This window comes from Pavona decussata, unplaced genomic scaffold (assembly GCF_977016875.1).
Source record: "Pavona decussata unplaced genomic scaffold, jaPavDecu1.1 SCAFFOLD_329, whole genome shotgun sequence".
In the NCBI taxonomy this organism is placed as follows: Eukaryota; Metazoa; Cnidaria; class Anthozoa; order Scleractinia; family Agariciidae; genus Pavona; species Pavona decussata.
In genome coordinates, this window is record NW_028145717.1 from 1,100,204 (window position 1) to 1,122,391 (window position 22,188).

General features: G+C 38.5%; 2 protein-coding genes across 3 annotated transcripts in view; both read right to left on the reverse strand.

The window, feature by feature from the left end:
• Positions 1 to 715: 715 nt before the first annotated feature.
• The window catches only part of LOC146453603 (uncharacterized), a 73,452-nt gene continuing 51,979 nt past the window's right edge, over positions 716 to 22,188 (reverse strand). The window contains exon 18 of the mRNA XM_085096429.1: positions 716 to 2,271. The gene's annotated coding sequence lies outside the window, so the exon portion shown is untranslated. The remainder of the gene's footprint in view (positions 2,272 to 22,188) is intronic.
• LOC146453604 (uncharacterized) overlaps positions 2,998 to 22,188 on the reverse strand; it is a 30,513-nt gene continuing 11,322 nt past the window's right edge. Inside the window, exons 4-16 of one of the 2 annotated variants that reach the window (XM_085096431.1) lie at positions 22,030 to 22,147; positions 18,781 to 18,902; positions 17,394 to 17,490; positions 16,951 to 17,169; positions 16,165 to 16,541; positions 11,903 to 12,070; positions 11,249 to 11,359; positions 10,262 to 10,381; positions 9,766 to 9,856; positions 8,193 to 8,567; positions 7,731 to 7,862; positions 5,539 to 5,775; positions 2,998 to 3,567 (exon numbers count right to left, since the gene is read on the reverse strand). In XM_085096431.1, coding sequence (XP_084952557.1) covers positions 3,221 to 3,567; positions 5,539 to 5,775; positions 7,731 to 7,862; positions 8,193 to 8,567; positions 9,766 to 9,856; positions 10,262 to 10,381; positions 11,249 to 11,359; positions 11,903 to 12,070; positions 16,165 to 16,541; positions 16,951 to 17,169; positions 17,394 to 17,490; positions 18,781 to 18,902; positions 22,030 to 22,147 — 2,514 coding nt within the window. In that variant the 3' untranslated portion in view covers positions 2,998 to 3,220. Of the gene's footprint in view, positions 3,568 to 5,538; positions 5,776 to 7,730; positions 7,863 to 8,192; positions 8,568 to 9,765; positions 9,857 to 10,261; positions 10,382 to 11,248; positions 11,360 to 11,902; positions 12,071 to 16,164; positions 16,542 to 16,950; positions 17,170 to 17,393; positions 17,491 to 18,780; positions 18,907 to 22,029; positions 22,148 to 22,188 lie in introns of both variants that reach the window. The other variant, XM_085096430.1, reaches the window with a different exon arrangement.

Genomic DNA, 22,188 nt, shown 5'->3' on the forward strand with positions numbered 1-22,188 from the left:
TTTTCGCGGTTTTTTTTTTGGGTGCATATCACCTGTATAATTGCCTTTAATATCGCCCTTAGCCTGTCTCTTGGCCGGGTATGTAAGTAGTGAAGCTACATGAACATTTAGGCAAGAACAGTGAAGAATACCACAGCACATAAGAAGCAAATTTTAAAGGTTCTGCCCCTGCATAGAAACTGAAGGTGTTGTATCCGTCTGTTGGATCGTTTTTATTGAATGGATGTAAAATCGTTGCGGGTACAGTATGAATTCATGTTGTTGCAGTGTCAGCCCAATCTGTGGATAGTGATAACCACCAAGTAAGAAAGAAACAGAAAACATCCGTCCGAAAATGGCAATATCGTACCCTTGCTCTAGCTGGGATAGGTGGAGTGGCGAGGAGGACTTGACACTTTGAGGCAGAAAAGAAAGCGGAGTAAATAATTGGAAAATAAGGCAACCACCATATTTTCTACAGAGCGCCTTTAACTTCCATGCATTCTTCATTTGAATGAAAGAAGGCAGTGGGAGGGGATGGTGGAGAATAAGAGGGGGAGGGGGTGAGGCGAGAAGTCCGTCGAAGTGTCAAATTACAGGGGTGGAGTAGCTAAACGGCTCTCCCAGTGGTGATAGAAGTAAAATAACGGCAGGATAGTTCAGTACATTAGTGTTGTGGATCACTTCACGGAATTTCATTTTGGACGACAAATACGCATAAGCTAACAAAAATTGTAGAGGTAACTCTTATCTTTATTTTATACCTTCACAAGTCTTACATTGTCGCGTTTAATAATATATCTGAAATTCATAAAACAGCCAACACCAAATAAAAATGATCAGTTATTTTGATTATAATAATTATACCGGAAACATAACTTAATTATCCCGTTGTTTTTCTGTGGCTAATAGAAAAATCAGCTAAATTTTCAACTACTTCAATTGAAAACCTTACTCAAAAAAATAAATTCGAAAATTGTTTCCAGCGATTACCTTTAGCTTTATTTTCAATTACCTCAATTAAAACCTTCCTCAAAAATTAAATTCAGTTCGAAAATTTTTACGTTCCGAGCAATAGTAAAGTCACTAGATGAGTACAGGTTAAAAAGTCTTAAGATTGGGCGCTGATTGGTACACCAAATTGTAATTCAATTCAGATTACTTCCAAGTAAAATCCATTAGATTTGTTTTGTCTTTTTTAATTAAGTTCTTTTCGGTAAGGAGAATCTGCACCCAATCAATTTTTTTTAATTCACCGGCTCTACTAGTTACCTTGTTGTAAAATTATTTAAAGATCATTTTCGCAGATCAGATTTTTGCGCAACAGAATTGTACTGATGCCATGATAGACAAGAATCAAATTAACGAAACTGAATGCTGATTGATTGCGACCATAAAAGAGGTAACAGTGTTGCCTAATTCGGGTTATAATATCAAGTTCTCTCACCTATAAACTAATGTTCAATCTCATGGTCGACATTCAAGTGATTCATGATCACCTTAAATGCTGACTTTGTCCTTTAAGAATTGTACCTAAAAAAAAAGCCTTATCGGCTTAATTACTAAAATTACTTCTTTTCAAGAGAGGAACACTTAGAGACGATTTGATCCATATACTTAAAACAAATAGATCCTAGATAGAAGTCAATCAACGACTTCAAACCATAAAAAGAATAGTATGATTCCTTTCCATTGCATCATGGTATTGTTTTAAAGTTTTAAGAAGTGTTCACATTAAACTACCACTAATCGCCAGAGATAGAAAGCTATTACTTGACCGTGACCCGATCATCAGTAATACTTCTGTGACTACTAGACCAAATAAACGGGATTTCTGGCGCCAGCCAGACTCCTGCGGGAAGTCGCACAGTCTGAATTCAACTTAAAAATAACAGCTAGAGTGTAAACTACATGGATTTATGGCTATTTTTACACTTGACTTTGAGTAACAGTAACATTTAGGTCACCTTTTTTAGGGTTCCTTAATGTAATTTATGTCACTGCACCTCGACGCCTACAAGTGAAGTTATCTTTTAGGAGCCTGCAACCTGCAACATCGATGGAACTTTTAATAATCGCTTTTCACTCAGCGTGAAAAGAAAATCGATTGTTGGAGATCAACTACAATAATTAACATTGTTAGATTACACAAATTGACTTTAACTATTACGCTGGTCAAACGTAAATGCCGTTTTAGCCGAAGGAATGCACTTGAAAAATGCTCAAGCTGTTTGGTTGAAGAAAAGCTGTTTAACTCTCGGCTGGAAAGCTGCTCTTGCAATTTTCACTTAACTTAGTGCCAAGCTTGAGATAGATCGTAGAAACAACTACAGTCGACTCCCGATAACTCGAACCTTCAAGGGAAATTGAAAAAGGTTCGAGTTATCGGAATTTCGAGTTATCGAGGGTAAAATTATATAGAAAATGACCTGAAAGGAAAGGAAAATTGGTTCGAGTTAGCGAGGGTTCGAGTTATCGGGAGTCGACTGTATTCGTCAAAAATTATCTCCATCGACTGTGTGAGAAAGACAGGAGCATTGTAATAGCTGTTGCTTCAAGTTCATTGTAAGACCAAACACGTGTCTGAACAAAGTTTGAAATACTTATCTAACACAGTATTCGTCGATCCGTGCAATTATAGAGTTTCTTTTGTCGTCCAGCAATACCTGCTACGTGTTATGTTATCGCCTTACTGAGAAAAGTACTTTATTTCTAACCCCTTTAATTTTCAAGTCCTTCCCCTATCTTAAATTCCTTGATTATCATCACTTTTCTTAAACCAGGTAAGGAGCTAACTCAGGGCTGATAACACTACCACGTGAAATAAGTTTCTTTTATCATCCGTAGGGGAAGCGGAGGCTAGCAATCGACGAAAGACAACTCGAGATTGACCAAATTTCATAAACCCCCCTCCTCTCCCCCCTTAAAAACATCAAATTAAAGTTAAAACAAAAAACTAAAATAACACAAGTAATGCCTATCCACAGAACAAATACTGTTTTGAAATATTTTTATGCGCACTGAAGGCCAGTACTACGCAAGATAGGAATAGTTACTGCTATGAAATTATATGTAATTAAAATGTTGTCGTTATGACGTAGCAATGTGCTACTTTAGTTCTAAGAAAGAGATTTTTGTGTCTCAGCTTACAGTCTTTCATTATAGAAACATAATAATTCATTTTTTGTGATATTTAAAAACTGTAAGCTGGGGTTTATACCCCATCGCCAGTTTGTATTTTTTAAGTTGCTTCGTAGAAAGTTTCTACTTCATCCGGTTGGAAGTGATAGTTACTTCCTCCTGCCAGGAATGTTCGCGCGAAGGCGCTCTGATAGCTGTGCCCACTGGGTGCTGCGTAGGTGTTTCCAATGTTTGCATATGAATTTGTATTTGATGAGGCGTAGCTAGATATGTACATGTCCCATCCATTCCCGAAAGTAGGTCCATAAGAGGAGCAGCTGTATGTGGAATAAGCCCTGTGAGAACTATATTGTCCTGTTTGAGTCAGTTTCACCGGCGCCCATCCTGGCTTGTTTACCAACGAAAACAAGAAAGCTTTCGAAGCATATCGATAACCACAACTGGAAACTAACAAGAAAATAAACAAATTAGAAAACAAACAAACTGACACATTCTTCTGATGATTACCGCATGGGATAAAGGTAAAGTCGCACTTCCGGCCTAAGTGGCCCACACAGCGGGTCGGAGATTAACCTGGTCACCTTAGTATGAAACAACTAGGAGTACTACTCCAACCCACCTACATCCCCTCCCCCCTGAGTCCATCACAGGACTAACCTTGGCAGTCTTTTGCCAGTACTTAGCAATACAGTAAGGAAGATAATGAGACAATGCAGAGTTAAAGCTACTCTCTGACAAAACTACGCGACAATATAGAGATTAGCTTAACCTCCAACCACTGTCCCTTCGATCAACCGATTAAAAAATCCAACCTGCTTGCCATTTCCCGTTGTCACAAAATATCACCCAGTATACCAGTTAACGAAAAAGCTTGCAAACGCAAACGCACGCCATTGCTCACAACTGGTGATTTATTTAGGGATTGATTCAAGGATAACAACAAGGTAGTCAATAATCATTGGAGCACTGACATATTTTTTCGGGTTTGCATTTCTTTCCCTAGAACAAAAATACAAAACCCGTAGCGCGTTTCTACAAGTGAACCCTTTCTATTAGCTTTCAAATCACGTGTATTTCTTAGAGATTCGTTGGAAGTAACGCGAGAAACAATTTCTTTTATGGAAGTGTATGATTGTGATTAGCCGTTGTAAAATTGAAAACGGTGAAAGACACGTAACGCGTGAGGTAACATTATCCACAAGAAAATCGATACCCTCTAAAAATAACTTCAGAGGGATTACGATGGGGATAGGACCTATATGGGGGATTACCTCTCTTACCTTCATCCTCTCTTGGGTGAACTGACTTTGTGAAGTGAAACCAGTATGCGATGAAATCAGGCAGCGCATCTGATATAAACTTAAATATATATTCGTGTGTGTCATGGGCTTATTATTTCTTTTGGCTGGTTTTCGAATTAAGGACCGCTCAATTAAGCTTCAAACAGAAAGCCTTAGTATTCGAACTAAAGGACCGACTATTTAAACGAAGTTAAAAACGTGCTTGACAAAGCCATAGTCTAAATACCACCGCTTTTCCCAAGATTCCGGTTATTTAAACGAGGTTTAGTCGTGGATTTAGATAAAGCTTACCCGTGGTTTTTGGAGTAGTAGTCAAAGCCTGATTTTGTGTTTACTTTACGACGCAACCCGATAATTAGCTTTGAGATATTCTAATCCAAAAATAGGGTTAACTGACAGTTAAGGCTTAAGCCAGCGACACACTTGGCGATTTTATACGCCGATCGCCGCAATCAGCGAAAATCGCCAGGTGCAGTGATTGCGATTTTCGCCGATCAGCGTATAAAATCGCCGATATCTCGCATGACAGATGTCTGCGATCAAATCCGCCGGTTTTCGCCAAGTGTGCCCTACCCTATCCCGCGATTTTCTAAGATCGTTGCTGCGAATCGCCAGTAAAGCCAACCCATCAGGTTAGGCGATTTTATCACATGACTTTTCAAAACTGCCAAATCGCTGCGATCGGCGAAAAAATCGCCAGAAGTGTCCGCACTAATCGGTGGCGTAAATCCCTTGCGATTTTCGCGGGCGATCAAATTCGCCGTGATCAGCGTATAAAATCGTCAGGTGTGTCGCTGGCTTAAAATTGATGTTTTTTTTAAGAGTTATCGTATTAATTCGTAACATCGGTGATTTTACTCTTGATTAAAAATATAGATTATGACGGAGTCCATTTCTCAATTATATACTTCAAGTAAAGTTCGTGCTATTTATCGAGTAAACGTCAACTCTAATACAAGGTTGAGTACACCTCCTTTGGATTTATAATCACTCCAAACAAGAAAAGGACACCACCAGGAGTTAACTCCACTTCACAGTGTTATTCTAACCCCTGGAAAACTTAACTGCGCATTTAAAATACTAAATTGATATAAGGTAAGGTAAATAAATCACTTACTCCATGAGGCACTGGTGTATCCTCCAAATATATACTGGCCGACCTTTATTATCGTCACAGTAGGACCCTTGTTATTGCACCCGGAGTGAAAGGTAGATGAAGCCCAGCCATCAACGGACGCGCGCCAACATCGCTTCCAGGCAGATGACTTGCTTTGCACAACGGGCTTTAGCCAGGTGTTTAATGCTGTCAGGTATTTGTTGTTCTTTCTTAGGACGACTGAACTTGCTAAACCAGCTAAAACAAAATAGTATACATGATGTAGAGCGACGATGCACTGATCACATAAGTTAATATCTGTAATGGTTTTTGAAAGGAGTTCCCGGAAAATTCGTGTTGAAACTTTTTATTGTCTGACAGTTGCCAACTATAATTAAAGACGATATGAAAGGAGAGAAAGCCACCTAATATTTCAACATAACTCGCTGACCAATCTAGTTAACATAGAAATTCGGTATGAATTGTTTCGTTCTAGCTGGTTTGCCTGTGAGGTTCAGGAATTCTTCTCACATGTGCACTCAGGGCGAGCCGTCTATCGAAAATTAGTACTGATAAATCTACTAGCGTTCTATCACGAATGCTGCTCTCTTATTGACTACGCTACTCACTATCTATTCTGTTGTAGACAGTGAGTAGCCTATAAATCAGTGTGCAGTCAGTCAACAAAATGGCAGCGGCTTCGTCCCGTTTTCGAAGAGTCCGTGAAGAGGATTTTCGGATAATTACTTGTCGGGGCGATTCTAGAGAAGACAAAAATTGCAATGGAATATGGAGTGAACATTTTTCAAGGTAAGAAAAGGAGTAGGAACAGAAGACGAAATGATTTTATTCTTCATTGACACTTTCAAAAGTCGGCAATTTTATAATTTTGAAAACATTCAAAGATGCGTTTCGCTGACACATTTTTAAGATAACTTGGCTTCCAAAGGGCACTTTTACTTCAGTATATCTTTAATTGTCATTTCACAATAGAAAAAACTAGGCTCCAAGTCTCAGTTTCGAGCGAATAAATGGTTTTTTATTTAATATATCATCTTGAATGAAATGCAAAGGTGCGCAGACAGAAGCCAATGCAATTCGACCTACTGTATTTATATCATTGATCCAATAAAAATGTAAGCCTGTCTTGTTGTTAAGTTTTAAACGACTAGTAGATTTATACTAAAACAATTAGATTATTCGTTCTCGATTTCTATGTCTGATCAACTCATCAACTATCACGCTATAGAAATCTCGAGCTCATAATCTAATTGTTAATTAGAATCAGAGACCCCCTAGAGCTAACCAGATTCTGGATTTGACTAATACTTGGTCGCTTTGGGATGCTACTTATCATTAAGTCAAGATAATTTGGTCGTGTATCTCCTAGTTTCATGTCCCAATATTCCGAGCAACACATTTTCATGTTGTATGAGCGGACTTTTCAGTGGATTTTTTTTATAAACCGCGAAGTTGTAATTCAGAAAACCAGCAGTCACTGAATATTAGGAAACTTCAAGAATGGGGAGGCGGTGCTAAATCTGAGATACTAATTATCTACAGGAAAATTTTACTTTGAACTTTGCAAACATGACATGAATTTGAAAAGCAGATGCCGAACAACTTTTTATCTTGTCAGGTTTATAATACCTTGTGTCATGTATATAGCACGTGGGCGTAAACAGTGTCATACTTAATCGTTTTTGTAGAAAAAGTCGAAATTTTTCTTTTATTCCAGGAATTGTCTCATTCATTTCTAGGAACCGTTTTTGGTTGACATGGAACTTTCAATACCTGGGCATGTCGAAGGTTCTTTTTAATTTGAGCCGCTCAGTTAAATGATGTTGCAAATGTTAAAGTCATTTCCTTCACAGTGCGAAAATTTCGGGAAGAGTGGAGCTGTTAAAGTTTCAGACAACATTAAAGATGTCACGTCGGAACTCTAAGAACTGAACTAAAGACATTCGCTCATTACAGCAGAAAAAAACCGAAATTGATCAGAAAAGGAAAATGAAAAGTGATCGAAAAATGATTGGTTTTGAAATAATTAAACCATACTATGAACGCGAGGCTAAGTGTAAAACTTTTCATGTAAAAATTGGTTTTGTTCGCATATGAATGAAAACTAATTTTCGTAACAAAAACTTTACACTTAGATTCGCTTTCATAATGAGGATCAAAGCAACTCGGAAAGGGTCTATCGCAACTCTTACCTGCGTAATTATGGCATTCAAAGCCGTCTCCAAGGTAACCTTGGTTACACTTGCAGGAGTATGAACCCCGTGTGTTCGAACAGGTGGCGAACTCATGACAGTAGTTTCGCTGCCTTGAGCATTCGTTCAAATCTGATCAAAAAAATGAAAAATACATCACATTGTACGCAATAGCGGCTTTGTCGTTTTCAACGTTAGCAGTCCCCACCAGACGTTTCAATGTGCGATTGAGGGTCGAAGTCAGCACAGGCTACTCATCGCTGTAATGTGTACTCTAAGGAACGTAGCTAAGGGTGTCCAAGATTTCATCTAATGTGAGAAGCACAATTAGTAATGTCACACTTAAAGTCATATCCCTAAGTCTACTAATCACTCCTTGAAATCTACGCACTACATCTTGAGGCAAACAGTCACGGTTGTCTATTGATCATACTTCACCAGTTTCACTTGTAATAAGCCTACCTTTCTTACAAGTATACTGATGACAGTCACTGCACTTGACGTCATTCCATTTGTAGTTGTGCTCCACGCCAAGTGCGTGCACGCAGTCTTCTTCTCTAAAATGATTTGGTTGATTTTTAGCCCAAGCTGTAAAGTTCGCAGCTCCATGATCCGCCCAAGTGAAGCTACCCTCCGTGGAGATGTCATTCAATCCGAGCCAGGATTTTTCGCCATTATGACGATGCTGCAAAAACACGTTTTCTTCATTATTGTTAATGTCAACAAGGACTGAGTTTTCTTGACGGCATTTGTTCAGCGCTGTGGTCCAGTTTGTGCATGTTTCACTTGTATAGTAACAAAAGCCATTGAAATAGCTCCAGTCAGGATCACAGATGTCTACAATTAAACAATAAGAGATTTTACAATTCAGAACTGAAAAAACCAAAGAATAAAATTAATCATCAATAATTTTGGCTATCAGTCAATACTAATCAATGTTGATTAATGAATTGAAATTTTGAAATCAGTCATGATTCAGTGAGGTCAATCAATCAATTACCAATTAATCAATTTGTTAATATCAACGCATGGGATGAGGTTTCTCTCTATATTCGAGCTAGAGGCTCATGTGTAAAACGAAGGACAATAGGAAGGAGTGACTTAACCTACAAAAAACAATCAAAGAAACCAATTTAAGCATTGAGTAAACATAAAAATGAAAATGAAAAGGAAATATATTAAATATTAAAATTAGTAAATAAGAAAAAATATATCTGAAATGCTTTTACCCACCCACGTTAACAGCAAAAAAAAACTCAAAACGTATATGAATAATCCCAAGTTAGTGTAACGAAATTATGATACCACCCCAAAAATTTAAAGAGATGACGCTAATATATTTCCAGATATCTGACGTGTTATTGTTGGAAATACATGTACACTCTTAGCAAAATGTCCTCAATGGATTTAGAGACTTTTTATAGACTATTTCCGCATTCATGAACTGTCAAGGTTTCCAGAAGTTTCCAAGAAGCTATTTTGAGCCAACTGTGATGTTCTTAAGGCGGGAAATTACCGGTTAAACCAGTTTTTGGCAGGCTGTAATTCTAGAAAGTTCTGCCACGTTCTATAAGCGAATGGGTACTGTTCACTCTCTCTCTCTCTCTCTCTGCTTTGAATAAAAGTTACGTGTTCCGAGCGCTGGCCTCGTTTCGGTGTGTTTTCTGACTGTCGGCGCGTTGGTGAGCGAAACTCTTTTCAACAGTTATCATTCCCAGTAAGATGATCAACTATAACCGTAGTTGTCCTTAATAAGGCTGATGGCAGATCGATATCAAAAGGAATTAATGAATACAATAAAGGAGACTTTGGTTGACTATCGATTGGCCCAAAGATGAAACTTTATTGAAAACCAAAGTGCCATGCTGTGCCTCTCGGTTGCTTTAGAGTTTCTGCTGAGCGATCCTGATCTCAAAGATTTCACTTCTCATCCGACGTACTGCATATGATCTTACAGTATTATTTTTGGATGTTACGATGTTTTATTCGCCTCACTAAGATGAAATTACCAGGAAAAGACAAAGTATTTACAGACCTGTAAGCACCGCATAACTCACTGACAGCGGATCATATCTGGTCTCGTACAATTCCTTGACACAGACTCTGAATCCAGAGGAATTCATGTTCTGCAGAGGTAAACTTTAATTAATGCTCACTTGCTACTTTAGTTAGAGTTTAAGAGTGTTTCCCAAAATATTTGAATACTTTATATATTTCATTGCTAACAGATGAACGTGGCTGAAACATTAAAATCAAAACCTATAATGCCGTAGCATATTTTAGAAAGGACGATTCATGCAACCTAACGTTGTTTCTCCATTTTGAAACTCACAGGTTTTGTCGCTGACATTGCGTTGCTAGACTAACAAAAGAGCAAAGATTAAAAGGAAATATTTTTAATAAAGAAAAAGGAAAAAAATCCTTAACCAGTTTGGAAATATATCCCAAAGTTTCTCTTTGATTCCTTAGAAAGGCTGTTTTCCATTGGAATAGGTAAAGTTTCGTAATAAAAGTAGCCTTTATGAAACAACCTCGATCCAGGCCGTGATCCCGTTGTGCACAGGAGCCGAGTTTCCACTTGCCGTAGTGCTGTGATTAGCGGAAATTATAATCGTCGGCGTTGAGTTATAAGCTCTTGTAAATGAAACAAACTGCAAGAGAAAAGAAACATTAATACTACTATTTATTTATTTGTAATTAATTAATTTGTTTATTTATTTACACGTTCCTCGACGTATCATGCAGTTTTATCCATAAGTGTAAAACTATTCGTCTCTATATCTTATTTTCATTCTCACCGATCTCTTACAGGAAAAAAAATCGAAAGACAGTAGCTATCCAGAAAAGGTCTGGCATTGGAGAACGAAACAATAGGTCATTGGTTGGGAACAATGGTCTCCCCGCAGAAAACAATGGGAGCTACAGTTTATAGGGACCAATGAAAAGAGAGGTCTGGAAGAGGTACTGTACTATCCAAAAAATCACGTCATAAAGATACACGGCGGGTTTTTTTTCCTTTCCAAAATTATCTTAAAGTGTTTCATTTTGTTGTCTGCTTAAGGACCTTGACTCTAAATACAGAGTATATGGCTACGTAGGAAAAGCAGATCTTATTAAACAAGGCTCCATGACACAGTTTTCTTTATATACCATGGCACGCTAAGCTTCCACTGCATCCCATGTCCCGATGGCTAGCGTGAACATCACGTAACAAGAGTACATCATTCCCAGATGTGAAATGGGACTCTATGGTGAATGTGTGTACTTTGCCGTAGGAAATACGAATCCAAGTTCTTCTCAGATGTCATGCAGGACTCCATTTGTAAATGTCGTACCACGACACTCGATTTTGCAGAGTGTCTTACACAGCCCTCCACACCCTTGCATTATTTGACATTAGATCGTAAGCCCGCATATTCCGCAAAAGGGTTCAATGCAAACTACCGCACGAAAATCCTTTGGGAAATTGGCCGCGGCCAAACGCCGTTGCTATCTAGATCTAGTCAAGTTTTCCTTACCTCACAGTAAGCGTTGTTGTTTTCGTCTGTTGGTGGGTCTGTGTTTGGAAAATTGATCGCCCCATGCTCGTTAAACTGCGGTTTGTGGAGTTTGGAGAACGCGAACCAGTTCTGTTAAGAGAAATAACAGTCTTAAATGGAACCAGTGAATACCAACCAATAAATGTGAGAAGCCACTGCCAAATCTGTAAGACTTGTTATTGAAAGTGAATGTATAATTTAATCAGTGACACAGGCATACTCGGAAGCCAAGAGAAGGAATTGCGAGGAAAAGCGTTTTATCACTTAAGTGTGCTTTTGTTTTTTCATTCGGGTGGAGAACGTGGTAAAAAAGCCACTTTTTGAAAACCAAACAGTGCAGCCTTTCGGCCTGAATCTCGAACTCACTCCTTTCACAAATTACTTAGAAACTTACAAGCAAAAACCTAAATATCTCAACTTTTTCAAAACGAAAGAACCTAAGTGTTCTAGGTAATAATGAAGTATTTGTTAGAGCTTCTTATTTTATTAAAAATTTTGATAGTATGCTGTAGCATTCGTGCAACTTTCACCTTGCCTAAAAAATTGCTCAAAACGACAATAACTTCAACCAATCAGGGGATTGAACATAACTAGTAGTAGCTTTGTGCAAAACACCAGTAGTTAAGAACATACCACGTTAATATCTTCATGCTTTCCATCAAAATTTTGCATTTCTCTAAGGCATGCCTTAAAAGAACTCGTTGTAGTATCCTCGACCCAAATGAGAGCGGCATCATGCTCATTCCCCGTCGTCAAATGTTCTGACGTTACAAGAACCACAGGCGCTTCAGCAAACTTGTCCTAGAAAATTAATAGAAAAGAGATAGTTGAAAGTGGCAAAAATTAGTTAGATAAAAAGTTTATTTAAATGTTTTGGACTCGGTTTCTTGAGATTCCTGGCAAAATGAACATCCAACGTATATATCTACATTATATATCTCAATTCCAAACTACCAATTTGTTTTACACAGAACGAAATTGCGGCATGATTCAACTGAGATGATTGCTAACTGTATATCAGAGTTACCTTTAGAGTTCAGGTTTGGCTTTATATCAAGAGCGGCTGCCTGTCAGAATCGAGAATTGCATTTCAGCGACAACTTGGTCGAATTTCTGTTATTTCGTCTGAAGATATCCTTGGATTTACTATTTTCGAAAATCATATTTTAAGGTTCCAAGATATTTTATTTTTAGAGAAAATTGCAAGAGTTTGAAATGCGGCCTAGGTGCGGTCACGGGCCGACCAATACCGCGACAGTTTAGGTCAAAGGACGAAACCCCGTTCACAGCGTGAAATAACCCAATGAACTTGAAACTTTACACAAACCTAGACCAACTGACCCGCCAGAAAATGAATAACATAAACATTCCAAACTCGTTGGCTGCTTTTTAAAGTATGCGGGTTTGTGTACGCTACTCAAAACGGAAACTAATGCCTATTTTCATTAAAATAAAAGTGTTTCTGGTATGTAATTTTCTCTAAATTAAATCTCATATCTCGAAAAGCGAAGAAAAGATTTTTATTCGTTCCAAGTTTCAAGCTCTGATTCAAAATCTTTCCTACTCAGGGAAGATCAAATATGCGTGCGATACTTGCGGCTGGCAATTCACGTCACGAATTATGAGATCAGAACCGATTCACAAACACTTGACATCTGGAGCCCTCGAATGTTTCCAAACATCATATACAGTCGAACCTCCCGTAAGCGACCACTCATAATGTCAAGGATATGAAGTCGCTTACGGGAGGTGGTCGCTTACCAGAGGTCAGACTACAGGGGGTCTAAATTTCGGGTAATTTCGGCATATGGTAATTGCGGAGACCAAACCCTTTTGCCAATGCTTATCGAAACCCAAAGTAATAACTTATCTTTAGACTGCCTGGGCAAACAGTAAACGGCATTTTTGCAATGTTACATTTCAAGCGTAAATCATTCCCAACTTTCGCGTTTGTTTGTTTGTTTGTTACGTAATTCAGTTGACGTTCTTTATCGCTACAATATTTCTTTCTGTTGAGTAATACAAGGTTGAGAGAGTCATCACCGGTCATGCACATTTGCATGCTATTTACAAGATAAGAGAGTTTCTTTCCTACAAGTACACTATAGTGCATGTGTAAATAGGCCTTATCACGGTTTTCGACGCCATTTTGACGAGTAAGCAAACACGTCTGAAATAACAGTGTTTGTATGGAAATCCAATGTCAAATAACTTTCATAAAACATCGCTTCTGAAAAATTCATGAATTGGAAACTTTTAGCACTAGTAAAAGGATTTTAAGAAAAAAAAATTGGAGGGATGTAGCTGTGCTAGAAAGCGTCCAGGTCGTGTTTTGAATTTTCCATACATTTGTCTGTATAGCGAACCAGCCGTGAACTGCTACTAAAAATAGTTCGCGGGAAAAAAATACAGACAAATGTATGGAAAGTTCAAAACACGACTGGACGCTTTCTGGCACGGCTACATCCCTCCAAATTTTTTTCTTAAAATCCTTTTACTAGTGCTGAAAGTTTCCAATTCATGAGTTTTTCAGAAGCGATGTTTTATGAAAGTTATTTGACATCAAATTTCCATACAAACACTGTTATTTCAGACGTGTTTGCCTACTCGTCAAAATGGCGTCGAAAACCGTGATAAGGCCTATTGTTTCAATGGTAAGCTATTTCAGGAGACACTTCCGGTAGCTTCGGCTGTCAGATTTTAATACGGCGTCCGCTGTAATGATGTGGGTCAATATGTTACAGCGACACATTTTGCAATTTTTCCCCGTGAGAGATACAGCAGATTGTGTGTCAAGTGGTCGCCTACGGGAGGTTAAAAACAATTGAAAATTTTAAACAATCATCTCTCGGTAAATTAGGCTACGAAACATGTGCTACAAATTTGCATACCATTTTGATGTCGCAGGCAAAAGTAACAGCTCCTTTATCTTCTTAAATAACGCATTCGATCAGAAAAAATGGAGAAAAACGTGTGACTTTGTTCCTGCCGTTTTTTTTTTAGTGTTTGATTTTAGCAGCGACGGCTCTAATCAATAAGCAACTGTGACAAAACAGTTGTAACTCGATATTTACTTTGCTGATCTGGCTGAAACGGACGTGATCCTGGCCAGGCATTTTGGTATGGAATCCTGCGCGTACAGGGCCCTTTTAGAAACTGTAAATAGTGAAAATACTGCTTGTGGGCCAAGCTACGACTATCCTACCCTACCTGACTTATTACTAGCGTGAGCATGTGTGGGTATAACTAACTTATTACTAGCACGAGCGGGTGAGGGTCGTATTTCGCATATATATTCATTTTCTAATTTCAGATTTCATGTTATTACTTTTTTCATGGGGTTGAAAGTAACTGACAGGAAAGCGAAAAAAAATGGTTTGGGAAAGTAAACAATAACCACAATGTTATTGACGCTTATCGCCAAGGGGGTCGGGGGGAAGGTCACTACTATGCTCCCAAATATACAAATTTTATCTTTTTAATAGTGGGGATGGTGGTTATGAATGGATTTTTTTCCCGAAAAAATCGACGTTCCAGGATCTGCATAACCGTAAGTTTAAAAAAATGACACTAAAACTTAAATTTGTTCGCGAAAAAAAAAAAAGCTGGCAACATAGGCTCTCGCATCTCTTGTATAGTCAAGCTTTGCAAGGTCTTCATCACCAGGGTAGTCGTAGTTTGGCCCACAAGCAGTACTTTCACTATTTGTAGTTTCTAAAAGCGCCCTGTATGCGCAGAATTCCATACCGAAATGCCTTCCCAGGATCACGAACGCTTCAGCCAGATCGGCTAAGTGAATATCGAGTTACAGTTGTTTTACACTGGCTTATTGATTTGAGCCGTCGCTGCTTAAAACAAACACTCAAAACAACACGGCAGGAACAAAGTCACACGTTTTTTTTTTCCATTTAACTGATCAACTGCTTCATTTAAGAAGATAAAGGAGCTGTAAAGTTTGATTTGCACTACTTTCGCCTGCGACATCGAAATGGTATGCAAATTAGTTGCACATGTTTCATTTCATTCGTAGGCTAATAGCCCTTTTCACGGCTAACTCTTCTCATTTGAATTACAATGAAATCTAGCATGTATGTGAGGCAATTTCGGGCTATTTTGTAGTTTTAGCCCGAATTTGCCTCGCATCCACGTTGGATAACATTGTAACATTGTAAATGAGAAAAATCAACCGTAAAAAGGGCTATTGACCGGAAAAATATAATTTGTTCGAGCAGAACAGGAAAGAAATCTGGATCAAAAAATTGAATGGCTAACTTCAGTCAGTCTGATTAGTTTTAGGGCCCAATATGTGATGTTTGGAAACATTCAAGGGCTCCAGATGTCAAGTGTTTGTGAATCGGTTCTGATCTCATATTTCGTGACGTAAATTGCGAGCCGAAAGTATCGCACGCATATTCAATCTTCCCTGAGTAGGAAAGAGTTCGAATCGGAGCTTGAAACTTGGAACAAATACAGTTCTTTCCCTCGCCTTTCGAGATATGAGATTTAATATAGAGTAGCGTACACATACCTGCATGCTTTAGAAAGCAGCCAACGAGTTTGTAATGTTTATTGTATTAATTTTCTTGTGGGATAGTTGGTCTAGATTTGTGTAAAGGTCCGAGTTCATTGGGTTATTTCACGCCGTGAACGGGACTTCGTCCTTTGACGAAATATTTTCGCGGTTTTCCACGGCCCGTGACCGCACCTAGGCCGCATTTCAAACTCTTGCAATTTTCCTCTAAAAATAAAATATCTTGGAACTTTAAAATATGATTTTCGAAAATAGTTAATCCAAGGATATCTTTAGACGAAATAATTCGACAAAGTGGTCGCTGAAATGCAGTTCTCGGTTTTTACAGGCAGCCGCCCTAAAATGCTCTTTTCTTAAGTCCTACCTTGGGAAAAGTTACATCTGCACAGTTTGTCCCAGACCACCACGTTTCCAGCTGAATCTTTCCGGTCAAGCCCTCTTGTGGGGCTCCTTGGTAGGCGATCCAGTCGACAGTTGCAAATGGGTTGAAATTCTCCTGTTTTCGCCCAGTTTGCAAAACGCAAACAGTGAAATTTTTGGGACTGATATTTTCAATCCATGACGTCACTGCGTCGTGGACTGTTACGGAATCATGAAGTTTCATGTGATTAACAGTAACTTGAACATGAACCTGTTTGTCAGGATAGAAGCGGTATGGCGGAAAAGCGACTGTTTTGCAGCTGGAATCGAACCATTCTGGAACATGGAGGAGTTCTACTCGGCCTCGAACAATTGGAAAACCTGGTAAACAAGCAAACGTGTATAACATTAGTTGGTCAAACTGACAACACACTGTTTGGTTGGTATCTGATCTGCAGCACCTTTCACGATGTGATCTAGCTAAAAAAGTGACAGTTGTGTTGATCAAAACCGCATTTGTGTTTTCACTAATAGTTCCATATTAATCTCTCACTAGTTTCGAAGGTCCCACGTACCCGATTAACTTGTGGTCTGGTACATGAGACCTTGTTTTTTGGTTATTACGCTTCTGCTTTTGTTATTAGCTGTCTTTTGAATATTCTGCAGATAGCCGAGTGAGTTCTTTGCAGAGTACAAGTTTTTCGTGTCACCAAAGAAGACTGTACAACTGTATAATATGGTCTTCTGTTAAGCTTTTTTGCACAGTTTTATTATAGAGTATATCTCTTACCTTCACAACTTCCTGGATGGTACACAAGGTTATTTTCCAGTCCTCGACAGTAACTTAACTCATGCCAGCATTTGTTGTCGTATGTTGTTCCATTTGCAGTGCACACTGGATCCTGATAGGAGGGACATTCTTCAAAACACTCACAGCGGGCGTCATGCGCACTGTACGTCTTGCACACTCCAAACCGTGGGCAATGCACATTAAGGCAGGGATTGAGATCTGTGACAAAAAAAACAACAATTAAAAAATAACTAAATATTTTCTTTAATGTCATACTTGCGTGTAAAATGAGAGATTTCTTGAATATCTTGCTTCTTGGCATTGTAAGTAAAGATTACTAGCTTTGGTAAAATTGTAATTAATGAATAGAAATATAAATAAATTAATAAATTAAAAAGGTCCTTAATACACAAATATCAAAATATAATAAATGAAAAACCAACCTCCAATGACAGCATAGCTGATTGTTAAAGGGTCGTGACCGCTTCCTGATCCCTGTAGGTCTTTAACGCAAAACCTCATACCCTTAAGGCCAACCTCCTGCAAAATATAAAAACATTTTGATAACACTTACTCACCTTTTCATGTTTAGGTAAAAAGCCAGATCTTTATTATAAATAACTTGAAAAAGATTTTAATTTTTATTCAAAGTCCTTCCAGACCCTAATCTTTCAAAAGGAATGTTGAACGTGTCTAGTTCAACCGTTCATCCACATTTTAACAGAGTACGTTCCCATTCTCATCATTGGGTCCGCTTCCAAAGAAGGAATGTTGAACTTGTCTAGTTCATCCGTCCAACCCCATTTGGAACAAAATGAGTTCTGGTTTTTTTCCCAGGGTCCCTTCCCACAAGAGGATTGTTTCACTTGTCTAGTTCATCCGTTCAAACCCATTTGGAACAAAGCGAGTTCTGATTCTTTTCTCAGGTCCCTTCCACAGGAGGACTGTTTCACTTGTCTAGTTGAGCACTTCAACCCCATTTGGAACGAAGTGCGTTCTGATTCTTTTCTCAGGGTCAAATCCCACAGGATGATTGTTTAACTTGTTTAGTTGAGAACTTAGACACAATTTGGAACAAAATACGTTCTGATTCTTTTCTCAGGGTCCATTTCCACAGGAGGATTTGTCTAGTCTAGTTCAGTAGTCAACCCCATTTGGAACAAAGTTGCTTTCTGATACTTTTCTCAGGGTCTCTTCCAACAGCAGGGTTGTTTCACATGTCTAGTTCAGCGCTTAAACACAATTTGGAGCAAAGTGCCTTCTGTTTCTTTTCTCAGTGTCCATTCCCACACTAGGATTCTTTTATTTGTCTAGTTGAGCCTTGCAACAGCATTTGAAACAAAGTGCGTTCTGATTTTTTTCTCAGGGTCCCTTCCCAAACGAGAATAGTTTCATTTGTCTAGTTCAGCTTTTCAACCGAATTTAGAACAAAGTGCGTCCTGATTCTTTTCTTAGGGTCCCTTCCCAAAGGAGGATTGTTTCACTTTTCTAGTTCAGCCCTCCAACCCCATTTAGAACGAAGTGCGTTTCAATTGTTTTCTTAGTATTCTCGATTGGGAACAAAGTGCGTTTTGTTTCCTTTCTCAGGTTCCCCTCTCGAAGGAGGATTGTTCAACTTGTCTAGTTCATCCGTTTAATCCCATTTGAAGCAAAGTGCGTTCTGATTCTTTCTCAGGGTCCTTTCTCACAGGAGGATTGTTTTACTTGTCTTGTGCATTCGTTGAACCCCATTTGGAACAAAGCGCGTTCTTATTCTTTTCCCAGGGTCCCTTCTCACGGAGCAAAATCCCGTCTTATAAAGCAAAAATAGGACAGCTTGTAATATCATACCTCCACCCAGGCCGTGATGATGTTGTTTTCTGGAGGAAGGAAGCTTTTCGCTTGACGGTCATATTGGTGGTGAACGGAAACAAGGACCACTGGCGACGCATAGAACGTGGTGTTAAAAGGCACTTCCTGAAAACGGTAGATCAATTAATACACACAAAAAAATTAGATTGATAAGTCAATACGCAAGTTCTAATTAATCTTATCTAACGGTGAAGTAAGTCAAACAATCATAACACTGCACAAAAAATTGGATTTGCTCTTTTTTTTTATCCGTATCAAAGATGAGGTCAAATATAAAAACATTTTTGACAACACATTTGATGCGCATCAAATATGTGACGCCTTTGTATATACCTTTGACTCGAATCATGAGTGAGTTCAAATGTATTAACAACTTTAAATTTGACCCTTCCTTTGACGCGCGTCAAATTGAAATCAAACAACTTTGACTCCGCCTATGACGCGCATCAAAGGTGGATCAAATATGTGATATCTTTGATTCGAATCAAATTTGACTCCACCGTGAATCAAATGCAGCCTTTGTCACCTGTGATTCGAATCAAAGGTAATCAAAGGCGGCCTTTGACAGTCTTTGACCACACATTTGATGTGCGCAAAGGCGTTTTTTTCGTGCAGTGTAAGGAAAGAAAGTTTATTCAGGAAATTTTGCCAAACCAGCGCTGTAAATATTTAATTTACGTTATTTAAACCAGCTCCCTGACATTTTTAGCTTCTTAGTTATTCCAGGGAGCTGGTAAGCCCTTAAAGTGCACCTAATAGCAGATCTTTTTATTCGGCGAAATAAATGTACTTTCTTTCTAAACTGTTCCAGCGAAAAAATTTTTTGAATTGGTTGAATCCTCGATTTTCTATGCGCTTTTGAAGTTGGGACTGTGTTGTTGCACCACCGTGTTTTAGGAAGCCTGGGACGAGGATGGTTGTGACGTCACCCCAGGGACCACACGATATCGAATGCGTCTATTTTTCGGTTTATTTCTTTGCGATTTACTCCACATAGTCCGTTTCAGAATGTGTTTGTCTTCTTCTTTACGGTTATCAGAAGAGTCCAAGGAGCCCGAGGAGTCTGACGAGATCGAGGAGGATTTAGAAGATTCGGATGACTCCAAAATGATTTACATCTCCGAAATCGAAATGGACGATTATCGACAAGAAGCTTCAGCAAGCGCAAACCCATTTGATAACAGCGACCTCAAACAAGACCTGTTTTAATACGGATGAGCCGCGTGCCGACCCGGAATAGACAGCCAGATACAAAACACCTCATACTGCGCACCAGCAATACATCCTTCTCTAAATACTACAATTGTTAAGCTTTCGAAAGAGATCAAAATGAACCATTTGGACAGGAATTCGCAGATATGAATTCTCGAGTGTGATAGTTCTGTTTGTTGTGAATTAATTTTGCGTTCGCGAGGGACGGACACAAACAGCGCGCTCTGCGATTTCTTTTACAATTTCGATTCTACTTCGCTAAGACTGTTTGATCTGTATACTAGAACAGTGAAGTTATTTACTGGGTGATTTCTTTTTACTCGGCGAAAGAAATTGAAGTCAAAGTAATACTTCAAAGTTACGAAGTCTTGAGCGCTTTCGAAAAATTCACCCGTTGTGTCATTTCCTCTCGTGTTTACAAGGTTAAAATCAGCTTTCTTTTATACATCGCATCAGGAATATTCCTTTTTCTATCCAGTACATGTCTAAAGCTTTCGAAAGAGACCAAAATGAAACCATTTGAACACGAATTCGCAGAGATATGAATTTTCGAGTGTGATAATTCGATTCTGTTTGTTGTGAATTAATTTTGCCTTAGCGAGGCGCGGATACAAACAGCGCGCTCGGCGATTTCTTTTATAATTCCGATTCTACTTCGCTAACACTGTTTGATCTGTATACTAGAACAATTTAGTTAATTGCTGGATGCTTTCTTTTTATTCTGCCAAGCGAATTGAAGTCAAAATAATTTTTCAAATTTATGAAGTCTTTAAGCGCTTTCGAAAAATTCGCCCGCAGCGACATTTCCTCTGAATGTTTTGAAGCTTAAAAACGTCTTTTTATATACAGTGCATCAGCAATACATCTTTTTCTAAACACTACAAGTGTTTTAAGACCTATAGAAACGAAAGTAAGACGAAAGGATCGAATAAAGGGAAGAAATTGGTTTCACAACATTGGATAATATACAAAGAATCGAAGATTTTCTCACCTTCCTATTGTTTCGGTCAGACTGAGGCACATCGACTGGGGCTCCAACGGCATGAATTTTTGGCCAGACAGTGAATCCCATCTCATCTGTTATTAAATGTGGCCAGAATGGTTTTACTTGGCCAAGTAAATTGTGGAACTGTCTTGTGAAACAGTCCTCCTCAAAATGAGCCGAGCAAATGTGAGAATATTCCGTCGGTTCCCACTTCGCTCGCTTGAGTTTTGCAAAATCCACCCATCGTTTCCGTCTCTTCAAGGCAACGGTACGATCGTCACCATACTATGGTAGTAAATGGAGACCTATCCCCTTTTCTAGATTTGGTACGTTACCACAGCCTCCAACAACACATCGGGGAGGCATATTAGGTCATGTAATCACTGATGTAATTGCAAAACATGAGTAGAAAGACTGGAAAGCGAAAGATCCTGCGTCCCTGGCGTGACGTCACAGCAGCTCGATCCATTCCCCGCCAAAACACGGCCGCGCAACAAAAATGGCGAGATTTTCAAACCTTCGCTGAAGCACCAAAAATCGAGGATTCAACCAAATCAAAAAATTTTTTCGCTGGAACACTTTAGAAAGAAAGTAGATTTATTTCGTCGAATAAAAAGATCTACTGTTAGGTGCACTTTAACATTTCCAAATCAACTAAATGTATTAATAACTTTTTAATTCGGGTAATAAAGTCTTGTCATTGTTGTTGTTGTTGTTGTTGTTGTAACTATATGTTTATTTTTACATTTATTTATTTATCTATTTATTCATATTTGTTTTATTAATTTTTTAATAATTAACTTAAAAGAGCTTTACATTTTCATAGTGCTTTGCAAAGGAATATTTTGAGGTAATGTTTTTTGTTTATTCTCAATTCTTGCCTGCTGAGCAATGTATTGATAGTATTAAGAGAATATAAATATGAACCACAGATGGTAATTTCACTTTGAGTGAGGTATATTATCTTAGTATAACAAAAAGGCAAGCTCTCATTTGCTTCATAATAGACCGAGGTGACTGACAGCTGTCACTTACCTGACAGAATCCATAGTTGTCGTTAGCTAAGGGTTTGCCTTTGTTGGGAAAAACCGCTTCTTCAGTGATCGTAAAATTAAGATGAGAGCCATTGCCGAGGAAAGCGAACCAGTCCTATAGAAAAAAAAATTCAATTATTACTGGTCTTTCCATCA